The 19,747-nt window shown below is 40.0% G+C and overlaps 1 protein-coding gene across 8 annotated transcripts in view; it reads right to left on the reverse strand.

The window, feature by feature from the left end:
• The window catches only part of NIPAL2 (NIPA like domain containing 2), a 70,360-nt gene that overhangs the window by 16,687 nt on the left and 33,926 nt on the right, over nt 1-19,747 (reverse strand). For 7 of the 8 annotated variants that reach the window (XR_009053741.1, XM_057735161.1, XM_057735160.1 and 4 more), the window contains 2 exons: nt 18,298-18,357; nt 8,334-8,455 (listed from right to left, as the gene is read on the reverse strand). Coding sequence is in view for 7 of the 8 variants with exons in the window: in XM_057735160.1 (XP_057591143.1) it covers nt 8,334-8,455; nt 18,298-18,357 (182 nt within the window). In the remaining variant the exon portion in view is untranslated. The remainder of the gene's footprint in view (nt 1-8,333; nt 8,456-18,297; nt 18,358-19,747) is intronic. The other variant, XM_057735157.1, reaches the window with a different exon arrangement.

Consider the following 19,747-nt stretch of genomic DNA (forward strand, 5'->3'; position numbering starts at 1 on the left):
TATAACAAAGGGAATCCAACTCGAGGATGGAAGATGCCTTAGAGGACTGGGGCAGGGAGGGTGGGGGGGACTCAAGGGGGGGGGGAGTCAAGGAAGGGAGGGAATACGGGGATATGTGTATAAAAACAGATGATTGAACCTGATGTACCCCCCCAAAAAAATAAAAAAATAATAAAAAAAAAAAACAGATGATTGAACCTGGTGTACCCCCCAAAAAATAAATAAATAAATAAATAAAAAGTTATCAGAGGAAAAAAAAACAAAAAAAACAAAGGGAGTTCAACTCGAGGATGGAAGATGCCTTAGAGGACTGGGACGGGGACGGTGAGGAGGACTCGAGGGAGGGTGGGGGGGGGAGTTAAGGGAGGGAGGGAATATGGGGATATGTGTATAAAAACAGATGACTGAACTTGGTGTACCCTCCCCCAAAATAATAAATAAATAAAATTAAAAAAAAAAAGTAAAAAAATGAATGAATGAATGAATGAATGGGAACAATGTAAGGAGCCTCAGTGATCCAGACCCAGAGTTCTAACATCACCTACATGGCAATGACACCCAAATCCAGATCTCCAGTCCTGACCTCCCAACTCCAGTTGTCTACCAGACATTTCCACATGCATGTTTAGTAGCCATAACACACCAATATGGGCAACAGTTAACTTTGTTTTTTTTTTTTTTTTGGCTGTGCTGTGAAGCATGCAGGATATTAGTTCCCTGACCAGGGATCGAACCCGTGCCCCCTGTCGTGGAAGCAGGGAGTCTTAACCACTGGACCACCAGGGAAGTCCCAACACCTAACTCTTGATGGCTCACTTTCCCTGCCTGTTCCTCCTGGGCTTCCACCCCCTCAGGAGATGGCATCACCGCATGCCCAGCTGCACAAGCTGAAATCTCCTCCCTTTCCCTCACTCCCCGCCACCCTCTCTGACTACTGCAACAGCTTCCACTTCATCTCTGATTTGACTCTTGCTTCTTTACAATCCAGCCATTCAGCAGCAAGAGGATCATTTAAAAATATAATGTGGATAATGAAATATTTCATTCATAGAGAATATATATGACATACATATAAGGTATTTACAGTAATATGATAAGTACCATTGTGCCCTCTACCCAACCTGAGAAATAGAATCCATCAATCCCTACTGCACTCCCCTCCTCCTGCGACCTCCCCAGGAACCACTACATCGACTTTTGTGTTTACCATTCATTTTCTTTATAGTTTATCAAATATCTATGTATCCCCAAATGAAGCCGCTTATTTTTGCACATTTGTTCTTTATACAAGTGGAATCATACTTGCTTTCACTCGCCTGTTTCTTTTTCACTGTGCATTATGTTTATGAGATTTATCCAGGATGATACATGTAGTAAAAATGCAAACTAGATCTAGTCATTCCTTTGCTTAAACCTCCTATCACATTAAGAATAAGATCCACATTCCCTCCTGGATTACAAAGCCCCAGGAAATTTCTGGGACATCATCATCTTGTATGGCTGGCTCCTGGACAGTCCAACCTGCACCAGCCACAAATGCCCCTCTGTCCCCCTCTCGCCCCCCCGCCTCACCCCCCAGAGCCCCGCCGAATTCTTTGTGGTCCTCAGATTGCTCCTGCTTTTGGGCCTTTGCGCTAACAGTTTGCCCTGCCTGGAATACTCTTTTCCTGAGCTATTGTTTGCACAATGACTCCTTCTAGTCACTCAGCTCCTCGGAGAGATCCTCCCAGATCACTCTGATCTAACAGAGCCACCCAGTCATCCTATCACAACCCAACTTCAGGTGGCTACCTACCGTAGAGCATTTTATCATGACCTGTTCATGTGTTTATGTGTTTCTTGCCTGTTTCCCACTAGCACATCAGCTCTATGAGAACAGGGACCTTTTCTCCCTCCAGTGCCTGGCACACAGTTGGTCACTCAATAAGTATTTTTGGAATTAATGAGTAAATTACACCTCAAATTTATTATGAACAAGTTGCCAAAAAACAGGCCTAATGTCTAATAAACTGTGTTCAATAAGCATTAATTGACTGAATGTCTAAAATTTTCCTACCTTTAAGAAAACTCTAGTGTAATTTTGAGTTCTAACTTTATTTTTGTTTTAGCTTTCTTTCCTTTTTTTAAGTCCTTAAGATAACCTGAGGTATAGCTTTTTTCCCCCTCAAAGACACAATATCTCTGGACTGAAATCATAAATACGAACGTTTACACTGGACAAGTAAAAATACCAGCACTAATTTTTTTCTTAAAAATGACGAGAGTTAGGGACTTCACTACTTTCAGGACTGCATTTTATCTATGGAGCCCTCTCTAAATAAACATAAGTCTCTACTGTTCCAACTCAAGGTTTTGCTTGTTGGTTTGTTTCTCCCCTTAATCCTCTGTGGGCACGGAAAGCAGCAGGACCATATCTTCCTCATTTAAAAACCTTTTCATCTAATATGGAAGATTAACTCATCCCTTAGTCTTTTCTTTTCCTGGCAAATTAAACCAATCATTTTAACGTTTCCTTATAGCACTTATTTGCCAGACCTTTAATTTAATCAAGTTGTGCTATAAAAGCTATTCAACTCCTATCTCTTTGTCTTCCTGAAAGCTGCCATCAAAACCAGAACATCCCTCTTGGCTTCGTCTTCCCTCACCCACAGGTGTCCGTTTCTCATGTGATACAGTTACAGACAGCTCCCAGCAGCCTTTGGGACCACTGTATTTGTTGCTGGAGGGAAGCAAGCTCTTCCCGCGCTGAGGCACAGAGCACAGTAGCTAAATCTGTCACCGTGCTGATTATTAATTTTTGTGGGGAGGGGGATGATAGTAGTTGTCAGTTTTAAAAATCATGTATGACTTTTTTATAAACTCCATCTCTGTGGCTTCAGATCAGTAAAACATGAGCTCCTATTATTCACAGGATGACTGTAGTGGCCTTGGGTTCTGTCATGTACCAAGAGATCAGGGAGCTCCCAGGAATAAAATATTCAAGCAGCATGAGTTAATGCTGATTTTTTTTTTCTAGCAACATTCTTCCACCTCTCTGAAAAAATCAATATCAGAGAAGCTGCGACTTCTGCAGGTTGTTGCGACCCAGGAGGAGGCTGCTTTGCTGACTGCTCTCGCAGAGGCCAGAAATAATAGCACACAGTGCATGCTCTCCACGCGTTTTACTTGTACTAACTCACTGAATCCTCACAACCACCTCAGGAGGCGGGTGCTATTATTATCCTTATTTTACAGATGAGGAAACCAAGGCTCAGAGGGCTTAGGTGGTACAGTTCTGGTAGGCAGAATAATGCCTCCCCCCAATCCCAAGATGTCCATGTCCTAATCTCTGAAACTTGTGTCTATGTTACTTTACACAGCAAAGGGGCTTTGCAGATGTGATTAAGGCTATGGACCTTGAGATGCGGAGATTATCCTGGATTATCCAAGTGGGCCTAGTGTAGTCACAAGGGTCCTTAAAAGCAGAGAACCTTCCCAGCTGTGGTCAGAGAGAGATGTAACATGAGAAAGACCCAAGTCAAGGAATGCTGGCCTCCTCTAGAAGCTGGAAAAGGCAAGGAAACAGATTCTCCCCCAGGGGCGCTAGCAAGACATACAGCTCTGCCAATACCTTGGTTTTAGTCCGTGAGACCCGTGTTGGACTTCTGACCTTCAAAACTGTAAGAAAATTAGTTTGTGTTGTTTTAAGCCACTAAGTTTGTGACCATTTGTTATGGAAATAATAGGAAATGAATTCATGTTTGGGTACCTGAAGTCCTTCCAGAGGAACAAAATCTTCAGGATGAGTTCTCTGAATTGATTCTGGGTTTTCTGGATTCATTCTCCAATTTGGTTTAAAGGCATTCATCACCCTGTTTTCAGTGGTAAAAAGAGCACTGGCAGTCCATGGGATGACGTGACAAAAGAGATACACAAAGGTTCACCACTGGAAACCCTAGTCCCACTACCACAATCTGAGCCTGCGTTCACCTCCTCTTCTCCCACAAAGTTCTCTCTGAAAGTATAGCCTTTGATATAGCTTCCTTGTCCAAAAGAAATGAGTTCCGAAAAGGTCCTTTCTAAGGCCAAGCCTGGACAAAGCTCTGACACTCAGAGGTGAGCCTGTATTAACTCTGCATGGAGAGGTGCGTGGAGAAATGAATAGAAGTGTGCACCCCAGAGGTGGACGACCTGGTTTTGAGTTCTGGCTCTGCCACTTAGTATTTACATGACCTTGGACAAGTCACTGCACCTCCCTAACTCACTCTCCCCATCTGCCATTGTCTAGGGCTGTGGTGCAGATGAAGGACGGAACGTGGTCGGAGCAGGCACAGGGCTGTCTGCTCAGTGAGGTTGGCGACTGTGGCTGCAAAGCGCATCCTAGCGCAGACCTGCAAATGCTACTTACATTCAGACAACAAAGCAGATGAACATGCAACAGACACGGGGGCCTTGTTTAAACACAGTTTTCTCCCTTCAGGTTTTAACACCTGTGGGTGGGTTGTTGAAGCGGCTTTTGCCAGAAAGGCTGACTTAATAATCGGCTTTGGGGTAGAGACTTACACCAAATGACAGGCTGGGCCCCTGCTTCTACTGATTTAATTCTTTGTCCAGTGGAGAGAAAATGAGCGCCATGCAGATTTTGTGAAGGATTCTATGCTCACAACAGAGGTTTCCATTTGAATAGTCTGTGGGGAAATCTGGGTGGGCAAAAAGAGCCACAGTCAAGCTTGCCAAAGAATACGAAGAAACTGAGGCTCAGAGCCACGTTCTCTCGTGTGGGTTCTGCAGAGGCGTTAACAGTTGCTACTCAACAAAAAAGGCCCTTCAAGAAAAGGGCCTCGTGGTCATAGAAGCCTGGGTAGGGCAGGATTAACAAGGTTAACCCTGTCTCTTTCCTAAAGGGCTCCTAGTTTTTAACTTGCTAATGGAGATGATGAATTTCAGGGGGCCATGTATGTTTTACAGCATCTCTCCAAGCTAGTTTGACCTTGAAAACCTGGTTGTTTTTTGGCAAGCAGCAGGTGGGAGAGTCTGTTTTAGTGGGTGGGCGAAGGACACTTCACTCCTCTCTGGCCTGTAGACACCAGGCTTCTCAAATCCTCTTCCTGCCCACAGCAGTCCCAGCTCAGATGGTAGGCTCCCGAGCCTTGCTGCTGAGGCTTCCACTTCATGTAAGCCTTAAAGGGAAAAAGGATATTGACCCGGGACAGGTCAACACATGATACAAGGAGATGCTATTAACTAGTCTGCAATATGACTTTACAATGCCCTTTTGAGATATGTAAAATTTATTCCTACTTTAAAATATTTTTATTAGTTATTTGATCAGCCCCAAAAGGCAGTTCAGGTGTTGCATTTATACTCAGTGTAATACAAAAACTGTTAGATGAATGATACTTCAAAGGATCATCTTAATTACTGTAATTATGATCTTTGTAATTATGGTTTTCAGAAAAAGCACAGAATCTGCCGCATCAAAGGATTAAATATTAATTACGTAGATGTTTAACAGATTTAAACCAAACTTCAGCTCACGATCTTAGTATGTAATTGACAACTTCTAGGGTCTTTAGAGATGCAACATATAATGGATTAAATTCCGAACTGAGATAAACTAAGATAATATAGATCTATTCCCCTAAAAGTCTAATGCCAATAGTATTCTTCAAATGTGACTTTATCAAAGGTTTATTTTATGTTATCTTATAAATATCTGGAGTTATTTACATTTTTGATGACATTTACTTTCAAATATACTTTTATTATTTTACAGGAATATGGGTCTCTCCCAGGATTATAAAATTCCTGCTTCAGGAATTCTCCTCCATATTCTAGATGTCTAATAAGTTGAATGAATTAGCGAATAAATGAATGAATGAAGAGTTAACTTTGGAAAATGGAAGAATGCAATTAATTTCAGAGTACTTTTTTGTGGAACTATAAGGTTTATAAGTAATTTTGTTCTTTTAAAATGTTTTCTCTGGTGTTAAAACAATATAAAATACATCATCATCAAACAATGCTGTTTATTCCAGGAAATAAGTCTTGATACATCTTTAATCTCCAAAGGATTCAGCTCAGGCTTTTAATTTTTTGGTCACAGACTCCATGACCCTTTTCTTACCGGATGAAGAATTTGTTTTGCCTGTAGGCAAAGAATAATAATGTGTTGGTAGGACTTCAAGTCTAGACTATCACGAAATGCTCAGTGAGTCTTAGTGCTTAGATTTGATTGATGAAAGCTTTAATAGTTAAAGAACTGGGTATGGTGGACAAGCAGGAAGATAAAAAGGGGAGAGGGAAACACAGAGTATGACAGACTTGAGGAAGCCTACTCTGAATTGGGAAGCCCAGTCCTAAAGTTGATGGAGGGCAGAGGTAAGGGGAACCTTCCAATTTAAGAGAGGAGGGAATTTAGGGGAGAAGATATTGAGTCCAGTTTTTGAGATGTTACTTTTGTGGAATCTATGGAACATCCAGGCAGGGATGAGTAATAAGTGCAGCTTCTCATAGACATATATACACTACCAACTGTAAAATAGATAGCTAGTGGGAAGTTGCTGTATAACAAAGGGAGATCAACTCGATGATGGGTGATGCCTTAGAGGGCCAGGACAGGGAGGGTGGAAGAGAGTCGCGGGAGGGAGGGGATATGGGGATATATGTATAAATATAGCTGATTCACTTTCGTGTACCTCAAAAGCTGGCACAAGAGTGTAAAGCAATCATATTCCAACAAAGAGCTTAAAAAAAAATAAGTGGAGCTTCTCTGCAGCTCAGAAGAGATCTGGGAAGGGGATGCAGGTTTGGATTTGGAAGTCTTTCTAAACAATGATGGTGGTGGAGTAGGCAATGAGATCACCATAGAAAACCCTGGGTGAGTCTGTAGCACAAAGAGATAAGAGTGAATGGCAGAAGAGAAGGAGGTGCCTACCAAGAGCCTAGGATGGACGGATCAGAGAGGAGGAAGAGAAACAGGGAGAACAAACTGAGGAAGCCCGGGAAGAGAAAGATGCAAGGAGAAGAGAGTGGGCCATCAGGAAATGCTGCACAAGGTTCAAGAAGACTCATGACCAAAAGAAGCAATCCCATTTGGCAATTTGTGGGGAGGGATCTACTAGATTATGATGAGTGAGGAGTGACTAGGAGCTGAGAAAGTGGAGGGGGAATAAATTTTTGGTGGTGTTTAGAAGGGAAATAGTATAGTTTATTAACGGGTGTGTACAGTATGAGAATTTTTTTTAAACAGAGTATCTCTGTTGAGTAAGAGAAAGGAACAGAGTGAGAAACTATAAAGAGAAAAGCCCTGTAAACACTTTTGTCCCAGTAGTCAGAATTACATATCAGAGAAGGTAAAATATATAGAATTCTTGTTACATGACTAGGAAGGGCCACACAATAGTGTAATACCATGCAGTTCCTGCTGTAATATCCTGAGTTACATCACATTGAGAGCGAAGTTCTCCATGTCTCTGCAAATGCTAATGTCACACTTTTATATAATCAGTATAAAGCAGGATCATACTATTTTACCTGTTTTAATGGTAGAGTACTGGACCAGATAGCTTCTTGTGGTCACTTCTAACCCTAGAAATGTATGACTCTGTGTGCTTCGATTCTTTTTATTGAATTCACAACTATTGATATTTTACCAATTCAGTTCTTGGTTAAATGCTCATCTAGACAATCCCAGTTTTCTTCTTACTGTCTGCCCTTCCTAGAATATTCTTACCCTCCAATCTAAACTGACTTCTGTAACAAGTTACATACCGTCTATTTCAATCACATTCTCTATACCCACCAGATACAGCCACTACATCAAATAAAATATCCCAATTAGTGGCTTCCAATTTCTACATCAGCTCATTCTGTTCTTTCTTTTACATGTCTCTCAGTATTATCCTACCCACTGTCTGCTTTTCCTCAGACAGGCTATTGCACTGGTCTCAACTAATGCTTTTTTGAAGAGAATACCTATCTTGGATAAAATTCAGTGAAGTAAAATGTGTCTTCAAGTATTTTCCTTTGACTTGGGGAGAGAGGTTTTTTGTCTGTTTTTATGTTGAGTTGTCCTAAAATATGCTGCTCTGGAATTTGCCAGATTAAATTCCATTAAATTGTGAAAACTGTTCCAGTGATAGGTCACTCCCAAGGACAAAATACCCGGAAAACAGGGATGCTTTTACTGCTGATTTAGTGTTTGAAATACTGTAGTACTGGTCAAATATATTTACATTTTAATGAGATATTAATGCAGAGAAGAAAAGATTATATTAGTTCTCCAACATCTGCATATACCAGTAGTCTAGGTAATATCGCTTCTGGAATAGTGAAATTCTTAAAATTCTTACCACATACATCATGAACTGCCAGCCAACAAAGTAATACTGTATTGTTCTTGCGGAGATGGCCTGAGCTATATTTGGAGCAAAGTTCACCAATAAATATGTTCCTGCAAATGCCAATGTCATACCTTTAAATAAAATTGAAAAGATAAACAAGTTGAAAAGGGACATTTAAGCCTTTTTGTTTATGTAAACATTACCTATAGACTAAGCATAGGTAAAAGTCCCTGTAAAAGTCCATGCCTATTAAAATACAATTCATCGAACCATCCCCAGATAGCATCGTGCATTCACCCGATGGCATTACCTTTAAAGGGAGGATAAGGGCCAAGGAATGGATGGGGTAGAACATAAATTCTGATTTTTCTCTGTTGTTCCAGATGAATCCTGGCCTCTTCAGAGAAGCTTTCCTCAAAGATGGGGAAGTTTAGAACATGTGCATATGGAGACATGAAAACACATCCAACATGGCTGTTTGTATCCACATGGACCCGTTAAGTGCATGATGAATCTAGGTCCATCTAGAGCTAGATGGCAGAGCCCCGAGAAGTGGGGAAATCCATCACCTGATGATCTACCCTGCACTTTCACATCTGTGCGTCCTTTACACACACATACTTGGGTATTTTACACTTTGAAACTCTGGTAAATGAATACCTTAATCATTGCCATTTATTGGAGCCCTTTTAGCAGAAATAACGAAGGTGAATGCTGACTCTGCTGTAAGATTTATTTAATACAACTTAAAATCTAGAATTCCAGGGATAGCTCGGTAAAATATCACATAATAAACCTATGTAGGAATGTGTCACTGTCATCACTTTAACATTACTTATATGTAATAATGGAGGAAGGGAATGTATAGGGGAGGAGTAGCCACTGAAGGAGGAGACTTGCCTTTCCAAATAAAACTGAAAACCGCTTATTTATTAATCATTAGCAGCCTGAGAAAAACTGATTTAGGTAGCATTTTTCAGATAGCACATGTGAAAACATAATACAGCCTATTTCACCACTGAGGTCAGCATTGTTGCATATATAATTTACAACCAGCATTCACCCCACCCTGAAACAATTTGGTTTGTCTATAAAATCTCACAATTTGAAGACATCAATTTCCTGTTGCTCTTAACCAAATGATTTAAAGTTTTGAACTCTAGTTTCTGAGAATCCATTTGATTTTTTACACAAGCTAGACAATAGCTATTCATGGTATTGTAGGAGCTATAAAATAAGCTTACTCTAATGTAACAATTTATTCTGTAATAGTTTGTGAAGACAGAAATTATATACACAATTTTAAAAGCTATTTTATAATGAGAATTTTTAAAAAGAAAACAATATACATTATTAAACCTTGTAATGAAAAGAAAATTATAAAAACCATATATTAGAACCTGGACAAAATTATTGGTCAGCTCTGTCCTTTCTTTGGAAAACAAAAGATCTTATAAGATAATTGTTCAATATTACATTCCTAGAAAGAAAGCATTTTTTTAAAAAAACAGTTTTCTAAACTTCGGATAGTAAAGTAGAATAAATACACTGAATACAATTTCGAAGTCTCACAGATGTTTCACTTTTGTGAAATCCGAATTTCTTATTTATATTGAGTTCCTCTGCCAGTTATTTCTTTATCTTATCTAACTGTATCTAGTGTCAATTAAATTTCTTTTTTAAAAATTTTATTTTTATTTTATTGGCTGTGTTGGGTCTTCGTTGCTGCGCGCAGGCTTTTTCTAGTTGCGGCGAGGGCTACTCTTTGCTGTGGTGTGCAGGCTTCTCATTGCAGTGGCTTCTCTTATTGCAGAGCATGGGCTCTAGGTGCGTGGGCTTCAGTAGTTGCAGCATGTGGGCTCAACAGTTGTGGCTCACGGGTTCTAGAGTGCAGGCTCAGTAGTTGTGGTGCATGGGCTTACTTGCTCTGCAGCATGTCCCCTGCATTGGCAGGCAGATTCTGTCACTGCGCCCCCAGGGAAGTCCCTTTTTTAAAATATTTAGTTTTGAATGGGTAACACACGCATATGGTAAAAAAAAGCCACACAGGAGGGATCAGTGAAAAGTTAAATCTCTCTCACACCTTGAGGCACACTAGGTCCCCTCCGCAAAGTTAGCTACTGCTGTTGGTTCTTGAGGTTTTCTTTTCACAGGTGTTTGATGCAGGTGTGAGTGAGAGTGCATGTGTTTTGGTTTCTTTACACAAGTGATATTAGTGTCTCATACACACTTTTCTGTATCTTGCTTTTTCTACTTAACAGAACACTTGGAGAACGTTTCACATCATTACATGTAGGCGGCCTCATTCTTACAGAGTCTGCATAGGATTCCACTTTATGGAGGCAGCACCGTTCCCAATATAGTCCCTGCTCACATTCTGACTTCCTTCCCTGTTTCACATTTGCAATACTGTGCCCATTTCCACCAATGTAGACCTTCACTACATTCCAAAGCTCTTTTTTTTTTTTTTTTTTGTGAAGTACCTGGTCAAATTAGTTGCCCAGTGTTTTTTTTGTTTGATTTTTATTTATTTATTTATTTATTTTATTTCCAAAGCTCTTTAAAAACATGAAATGACTGACAGTTTTGCAATTATCCTTTCAAAGTACCTTTTCACATGTATTATCTCACCTGAACCTCATATTACTGCGAGTCTAGTGAGTAACTAACTCTACGGCAGCTCAGAAGGTCACACATTCTTTCCTCTTCATATTTTTTTTCCAGCAACTTCCAACATTCACAAAGGCAGTTTTGGATAGCTGCTGCATGTTATTTTCTTGTTTCTTTGGTGTCATTTTAATTTTTCTATGTGATTTACTGTCTCCTTCATGAGTCATGTGCACATTTTTCATAAGTGCCTAGAAGTGTTGGAGATAGCCATTAGCAGTTCCTTCAACAAATTTCTGTAAATTATATTCGTACCCCACCTTTTCCTAAAAGCTTCATGAAACATCAGTTCCTGCTATTTTTATTTCAGGAAAGCCACAAATATTCCTTCTTTTGAAAGGCACAGATTTCTGACTTAGAAACCCTGCTCATTTACGTTGGCCCATTTGCCCAAAGGAGTACTCTGGAAGTATAAGAAACTAAAGGAAGGAAAGCAGCACTTGACATGCCCTTGGCCCAGGGAAATGGTTACATTTCAGGTCAAGTCTTGGATAGAAGTCTAATCCAAGCTGAGATTGGCTCCAAAGAACTCAAATTTCACTGCTACTACTAGCTGGAAGGGCCCAGGCAAGTTGTTTATCCCTCTGTGACACAGTATCCTCATTTTATACACATTTACCTCATTTTAGGTATAAATTAACTTATCATACCTGCTAGACTCCAGGAATTTGGCTCTGCAAGAGGCCAATCTGGGGAGCTAAATATGTTTGAAAGCTCATCTGGAGGCCTGACGTGACAAAGAACCCTGCGACAGATCCAACTTAGGATGCTGACTGCCAAGGATCAAAGACCATCTGAGTCAAGCTTCAAAACTAATCCAAACTCGTATCTCTAATATTGTGGTCTAGGGATGACCAGGGACTGTCCTTGGGGCTGTCTCTACAGGGATAACAACTCAGTTTGAGAATGGAAGGGCAGGACAGGAAGGACTTGGCTGGCATCTCCTGACTTCCTAGTGAAGACTTCTCTCCAAAGGTCTTAAAAGAAGACAGAAGAAAGGAAATGACATAACTGACAGAACACAGAGAAGAAGAAACACTAGCAGCACTATGTTTGCCACCCACTGCTAACCTCAGGGAACTGATGCACAGAGCACTAAGAGCTGGCGATTGGAGGGGACCAAAGGTGGAGCAGTCAGGCAACAGTGGGTAAGCTGCAGGTGGGGGTCAACATCAGGATGCTGGGTACCACCCACGAAACAGGGATGTGGCCTCGTTCAAACGCCTCATGCCCGGACCTGTAGCAAATGCATTTTCTCATCAAATACAACTCAAGGCACGTAAAAGTCTACAATGATCTGGTGGGAGATGCAGATTTAGCTTGATACAATATACAAGTATTAATAAAATCTCTTCCTATAAACTTGTCATATGTACAAAACAGGGAAACAAGCTCATCCCTGCTCTTCACAGTAGATAGACTAGGTACAGCGGGAGAGCAAGGGAAGGTAATCATTCTTTCTAAGTGATGTTCTTAAAACTATAGGTTTCATAGACAATTGTGGCTGACATGAGAGTTACATTATGATCACCGTCATACAGAAATGTGATGATAATAAGAACTGTACCAGTAGTAGCTAATACTTCGCACAATTCTAAATGCTTTATACATACTTAATAATTCTTACAAAAAGCCTACAAAAATAACTATACCATCATGTTACTATACTAACATATACCATATGTATATTATATACTATGTAATATATCATTGGATACTATTAAATTATTACTAGCCACATTTGACATACGAGAAAATTGAGTCACAGAGGGAATAACTCTCTTGTCTGGGATTTTATAGCTAAGTGAAGAGCTGGATTGGAACCTAGGTAACCTATTCTTTTTTTTTTTTCCGGTAGTGTTGGGTCTTCGTTGCTATGCGGGGGCTTTCTCTAGTTGTGGAGGGCAGGGGCTACTCTTCCTTGAGGTGCCCAGGCTTCTCAGTGTGGTGGCTTCTCATGTTGCAGAGCACCGGCTCTAGGTACGTGGGCTTCAGTAGTTGTGGCTCACAGGCTTAGCTGCTCCGCAGCAATGTGGGATCTTCCGGGCCCAGGGATCAATCCCATGTTCCCTGCATTGGCAGGTGGATTCTTAACCACTGCACCACCAGGGAAGTCTGGTAACCTATTCCCAATGATTACACTCTTCTGCTTCTTGTATGCATAACAGACCAGAGCTGATGAATGGACAACTCAAGGCTGTCACTCACACTGTAGTCTCAGCGAGTGGTACCCCAGGAGTTGTATTGAGCATAACCTGAGGCTAGATGAAGCATCCCCACAGAGGACAGAAGGAATTGACTCCTCCTGGCAGTGGTCCCTGGGGTCCCTGACTGGCCCTGAGGTTCCTTTAGAAGAGCGTCTCCAAACTGGTCTTCCCAAGAACCCAGTTTCATTAGATGGACACACCACCAAAAAAAGGTCTCAAGCCAAATCTACTTGGAAAGAGGTGAGTTAAACAAACTTAAGTAGTTCTTTTATTGGAAGACCCCTGAGATCCTCGATGTGTTAGTGTTCATTGTGAATCTCCCCAGGGAGGATATGGCCATAATATTTTCTAAACATATTTGACCATTTATGTCATCCTGAAGTAGTGTTTTGAGGAATATTCTATACTCTGAGAAATGCCTGACGTTTAACTGGATCCAGCTGTAAGAATGCAGCCTCTGTTTCAAGAGGCTACTGAAGTTCTGTTGCAAAAGTCTCCTATAGATGCTGGTGGACAGAGGTTGCAATATAAACGTGGTGGAGGGAAAACAGCCTAGAATCAGGCTCCTTCTGATGCTTCTGTTCACCAGCGTCTCCAGCCTGCTGAGCTCCTCACCGGTGCAAGCCGTGGACTCTGGGGTCTACTTGCGCAGTTCTTCTCAACTGACACCCAGTTTCCCAGTTTACCCTTCTCCTTAAGTAAAACCTGAAGTCTCCTTTAGTTTTGTCCCCACTCTCCAGCTAAATGCCAGCTAGTGTTAACTGCCCTTTAGCTAGCTTCTGGACTCTGGCTTGACCTGACTTCTGGTAGCCTTAAGAGTTGAAAAATTCAGCTAATCTGACTTTACCCAACATTGCTGTCTGGTTCTCTTGGAGCCTGCACTATGCCTCCTGATCAATGGGTGTCCAGCTATTATTGCTTCTGTGGGATACCAGGAGTCATAGCATAAACTGGACTTCTTAACACCAAAGGATGCCTTCCCCCTCAGTATAATCTCTCCAGATTCCTCAGGCTTAAGGCAGCTAAATTCTGAAGGAGACCTGGATTGGGATGTCTCAATAATACAGTGAATCCAAATAGTTTTAAATCTACCATCAGAAAGTCTCTCATTCTTGAGGCAATTTTAAAACCAAAGAGCCAATCTGTCCTCTCCACCAGAAATGATGGTTTTTCTGGCTAGATTACTATTCTAGATACTGGCTTCAAACGAAGCTGACCTCTCATGTGGGAGAAGGAAGGAAGGAGGTGGTCTTCACCTCACTACTAATCTCTCGACATTCTATCTGGGGAAAACATTTATAGGTGACTTGAAATAATCAAGTTACTGGTCTCTGGAGAGTGCTGATGATTTGACTGTAATTTTTTTTATGATGATGCTATCTGGACTTAACTAGGATCTCACAGAATATTAGATTCAGTATTTTTGATGACTAAGAGAGAAGGGGGGAAAATACTATAGTTTTGGCTGATTGAAGGGGAGAGAAATTCAGTGCTTTTTAGAAGAAAAATAATCATTAAAATAATTTAAAGTTATTAGTCCACTAAGAATCAGAGCACAGTCCAAAGCCTGTCATTGAGTTAATAACAGTTGGCGATTGCTTTCAGACATAGCTTTTGTGAGGTCATTTTTTGAGGCTAGTGGTGAAAAGATTCATAGCCACAGAGCAACATTTGGCAATAAATTAGTTCAGCTTGTTTCCATACGGTCCAAAAAAATCTTCATTTGTTCCATCACGAAAAACAAACTTTTATTTGTTTGAAGCAGGGAAAAAGAAATGATTTTCTTTTGCACATTTTGACAATTTAATTTTTAGCATGCTTATATGTTAATCTTTTGAAAAATGTCACTAACTACTCTTTTTCCCTGTTCGGTTTTAGTCCCTGTAAAGAAAAAGCCAAATTTTCTCAAGGTATCAGCAATATAGGCCCAAAGAAAATACATGTGACTTAACACATTACTGAGTATGGTTGGGGAAAAGTCCTTCCCCAAGCATGAAATGGGCTGTTACATCTCAGATCATGATAATCATATGATATTGCTGTTGGAGGCATGGGTATGGAATCGGTGACTAAATCCTTTCTTATTCCTGTGACTCTAGATTAAAGAATTGATTACTTTTAACTATAGTATGAAACAAATGTGATATCAGACATATCCCTGCTCATAAAGCATTAAGTTAAAAGGCTAAAAAAACTCAACCAGAGTTGTGTGAAATGTTACCTGGATTACTAAAGTTTGCTAAAATATCCTAATCAAGGTTTCCTCTCATGAAGCAGTAGTGGTGGGTATTAGTAGTAAGGATAATAATAGCTGACATTATTGAGGACTTATTACATGACAGGCCCTGTTCTAAGAGTTTTACATACATGAACTCATTTAATCCTATGAGGTAGGTAATACTTCATTTTAAGCATGAGGAAATTGGGGCTTAAAGAAATTAAGTAACTTAGCAAAGGTCACATAGCTCTCTGACACTATAGACTCACCCTCACCCATTACATTATAGTTATATCAGGCTGCCATTATTAGGACACTGGTCCACCACTGACTAGTTCTATGACCTTGGGCAAATAACCTAAGTATCAGTTCTATAAATGGATTGTTCCTACATTTAAATGAGATGGTTCATGTAAAACACTAACAGAACCTGAAACAGGTAAATGTTTAATAAATGTTGGCTGTTATTAAAGTAAGAGAACTTAGCAAAGAATCAAAAAATTAATAGAAGTTTTTGGGGTTTTTTTTTTTTGTTATGGGTGTACATCTGTGTGTTTCCTATTTCTTTTGTTATGTTTTTAGTATTACCTCTTAGGAATGAAGTTGATCATAGAAATAATAACAATTTTATTAACTGGGCTTCGCATTTCTCAAAGTGCTTGTATCAATGATCCAATTTGACCTTTAAAACAGTCTTCTAGGGACTTCCCTGGTGGTCCAGTGGTTAAGATTCCACACTTCCACTGCAGGGGCCACGGGTTCCATCCCTGGTTAGGGAACTAAGATCCCACATGCCATGTGGCATGGACAAAATGGAAACAAAACAGTCTTCTATATTTGTCAGCAAATTGAAACTGAGTGATATTAAGCAACATGTTGGCCCACAGCTGATAGCAGAAGTTGAATAGAGACTTGAACCCTTGAGAGTGAGTTTAGTAATGTTTAGTTGATCTTGGGTTTTCTAAGTGTAAAATCAAATCATTGGCATATACTGATATTTCTATTTCTTGTCTTTCTATAGTTACGACTTTCATTAATTTTTCCCCAAATCCTCACTGACAGTGGTTATAGTACAATATTACATAGAAACTCGCCTTACCTTTTTATACATTTGTCAACACTTCTCATGTTATTCCCTCTGTATGCTGTTCTCCAAATGCCTGGATGTGGCCCATGCCTGACCTATTCAGCTGTCGGTACTGATTCAAATGGTACCTCTGCTGTAGCAAATTCTCTCTGAGCTTCCCAGCTGGAGCAATCTCTCTTTATTCTAAACCAATGGTTCTCAACCAGAGGCAATTTTGCCCTCCAGGGGAGATTTGACAATATTTGAAGTCATTTTTGGTCGTCATAACCAGAGCAGAGTGTGCTACTGGCATCTAATGGGTAAAGGCCAAAAGGGATGCTGCTAAACACCCTGCTGCACACAGGACAGCCCCTATGATAAAGAATTATCCAGCCTAAAACGTTAGTAGTGCTGAGGTTGAGAAACCCTGTTCTAAATTAAAGGCTCAAGGCATTATGATACATATTATTTTCTGCTTTTAAAAAATGTATTCCTGTATATATTTTACCATTGACTGTATTATTTGAAGGCAGGGATTCTGTCTAAACCATCTTTTTATCACAAGGGTTCACGATAACTGGCGAGTCTTCCTTTATATCCATCTGTATTACCTCATTGAATACCTTATATTTATTTAAACATTAACCAATCATTAATTACAAAAGATGACATATGTTAGGTTAAATGATTTAAAGTTTCCTTAAGACATTTGATAAATGAAAAACATAACGTAGGACCTACTTGTTTTAATCTATAATACTCAGGCATTACTCATTCTTATTTTTGATTCCATACAACTTCCCCAAATGAGTCCACAAACCATAATACAAAAAAAGAGTACAGAAAAATAATATACTTGAAAAACCACAATTCATATATGAATGCATTTGGAAAAACATTTTAACCATGAAAATTTGACAGTGTTGACTAAAAGCTCTACTAGCGGAATCAAACCAAGAAGGAAAAAGAAAAAGTGAAAACTCTTTCAAGACATTAGGCTCTAGGGAAAGATGATCAGGGAAACAAATGTTCAACATACCAACACTGGTGTCACATTTAAGCTCAATTTTTTTTTTTTTTAATGATCTCCTTGGAACCAAGTACACACAGCTTTATTTAAAGTGCCTAAAGTATCATACTCATCATATGTCAGCAGTAATTCAGACAGGATTTTGTCAAGGAAGAAAGTAGGAATCTCTGTCATTCTTCTCACCAATGATATTGCCAACAAGACGTAGAAGATATAATCAATATGTGATGACTTTTCCATATAGCAGAAGTCTTTCTTACAGCCAGGAAGGCTACTGTGATTTTCCATTAATAGCTGTATTTCTCAATAAAATTCTGAACAGCAACATTCTATGTTACTTTTGGAAAGGGCTAAATAGAAATTAGGTAGTTAATTGGTGCATCTAATTTTTGTATGTGGTTTTCATTTTTATGTAGCACTTTCATGCAACAATCTATCAAACGTGCTTTGAAGTGGAACACTCTATTAGGTAACACAGATGTTTCCTTGGATTTTATTCTGTTCATAAAAATTCTGTAACATTCATAGTAATAATACTGTAAAATAATGGTGGTCACCCATTTGCTGTGGTCAGTGACACGGGCAGAGAGCATAATCAAGGCGCATGTATTTCTTGTCAAAGAGCAGATGGCAGTTCTAAGACAGAATGACGTTCGCCTCTAAATGAGACTATATCCATTTCAGTAACTTGTTCGCTGTTTTTAAAGCACATATTTTTAATGGATAGAATTACTTATTTCCTCATCAAGCAGTGCTTTCATTACATTAATTAAATAATTACTTACCTAGTAAATCTGAGGCTCTCAAATTTTCTTTCAGAAACAAAACAGAAATAATGGCACTACCTAGAAAGAAAATGGCCATTAGTGGTACTTTCAAATACAAAAACATATATTATGCAATGCCATTTGAAAGGAGTTAAGTAGTTTTTAGGCCTGACTAGCTGTGTCCTGGTCAGACACCCAGCGGCTGTGGTTGTGGAAATGGCCTCTTTCCCCCTCATGGTTGAGGATTCAAGGAACTTGGCCTGGTTTACAGTGAACCTATGACAGCAACTGGGATGGTGCATGGTATACAGTGAGGGCTTAATAAGAGTTTACTGAGTGAACGAAGAGAAAAAAAAGAGAGAGAGGGAGGGAAGAAGGAAGGGAGGAAAGAGAGAAGGAAGGAAGGAAGGAAAGAAGGAAGAAAGGAAGGAAAGAAGGAAAGAAAGAGAGAAGAAAGAAGAAAAAGAAAGAAAGAGAAAGAAAGAAAGAAAGAAAGAAAGAAAGAAAGAAAGAAAGAAAAGAAAGAAAGAAAGAAAGAAAAAGAAAGAAAGAAAGAAAGAAAGAAAAAGAAAAAGATAGAGGAAGATGGAGGGAGGGCAGGAGGAAGGAAGGAAGGAAGGGATGGAAAGGCAAAAAGAGACAGAAGGGAAGGAAAGAAGAAAGGACCAAAAAGGAGGAAGACTTAACTTTAAATATATTTCAGACGGAAACATCATTTCCCAACATCTCCTCCCATAGTCCCTTCTCCAATGATACCTCTATTGAGTACCAGATCCTAGGGCTCCTCCTGGTCTCCCCTCTCCTTCACACCAAAGACCCAGCAGGCTACTGGGTCTGTTAAGTCTGAATTTCACTGTCTCTCAAGTCCACCCCCTCTTCATTCCCTTGTCATGGTTCAGGCCAGCTTCACCTCAGGCTCAGACCCTTATAATAGCTTCGCTCTGGAGCCTCCCATTTCACTACCCCTTCCCCACAGCACTACGAGCCATCTTTCTAAAATGGGAATCTCATGTAAACCCACAGCTTTAAAACCTCTTAATGGCTTCTTGCCACCCAGAGGACAAAGGCCAAACTCACATTCAAAGACGGCCGTGATTTTACTCCTGACAGTTTCCTTGCCACGTTTGCCCTTGATCTTTTTTATATTCTACGTCCACTCTTACTAAAATAATCATAATTCCCAGAATCACCACTGAGTTTCATGCTAAAGGACTTTTATACAAGCTATTTCCTGGACAACTCTGCCTCCCATCCTTACACCCAACTCGAGATTCAAGCATCACCTCTGGATTCCCCCAGACTGAGCTGACACTCCACCCATGTGTGTGATTACCCCCTATAATATATAACTTTTTTGTTACATTTAAGGTTTTTTTTTTGCCTGTGTCCTGCAAAAGATTATCAGTTCCTTTTACTCTGAGATACGTCTTATTCTTTGAGGATCTCCCGTGTGTAGTTAGTACCCAGC

Source organism: Hippopotamus amphibius, chromosome 5 (assembly GCF_030028045.1).
Source record: "Hippopotamus amphibius kiboko isolate mHipAmp2 chromosome 5, mHipAmp2.hap2, whole genome shotgun sequence".
In the NCBI taxonomy this organism is placed as follows: Eukaryota; Metazoa; Chordata; class Mammalia; order Artiodactyla; family Hippopotamidae; genus Hippopotamus; species Hippopotamus amphibius.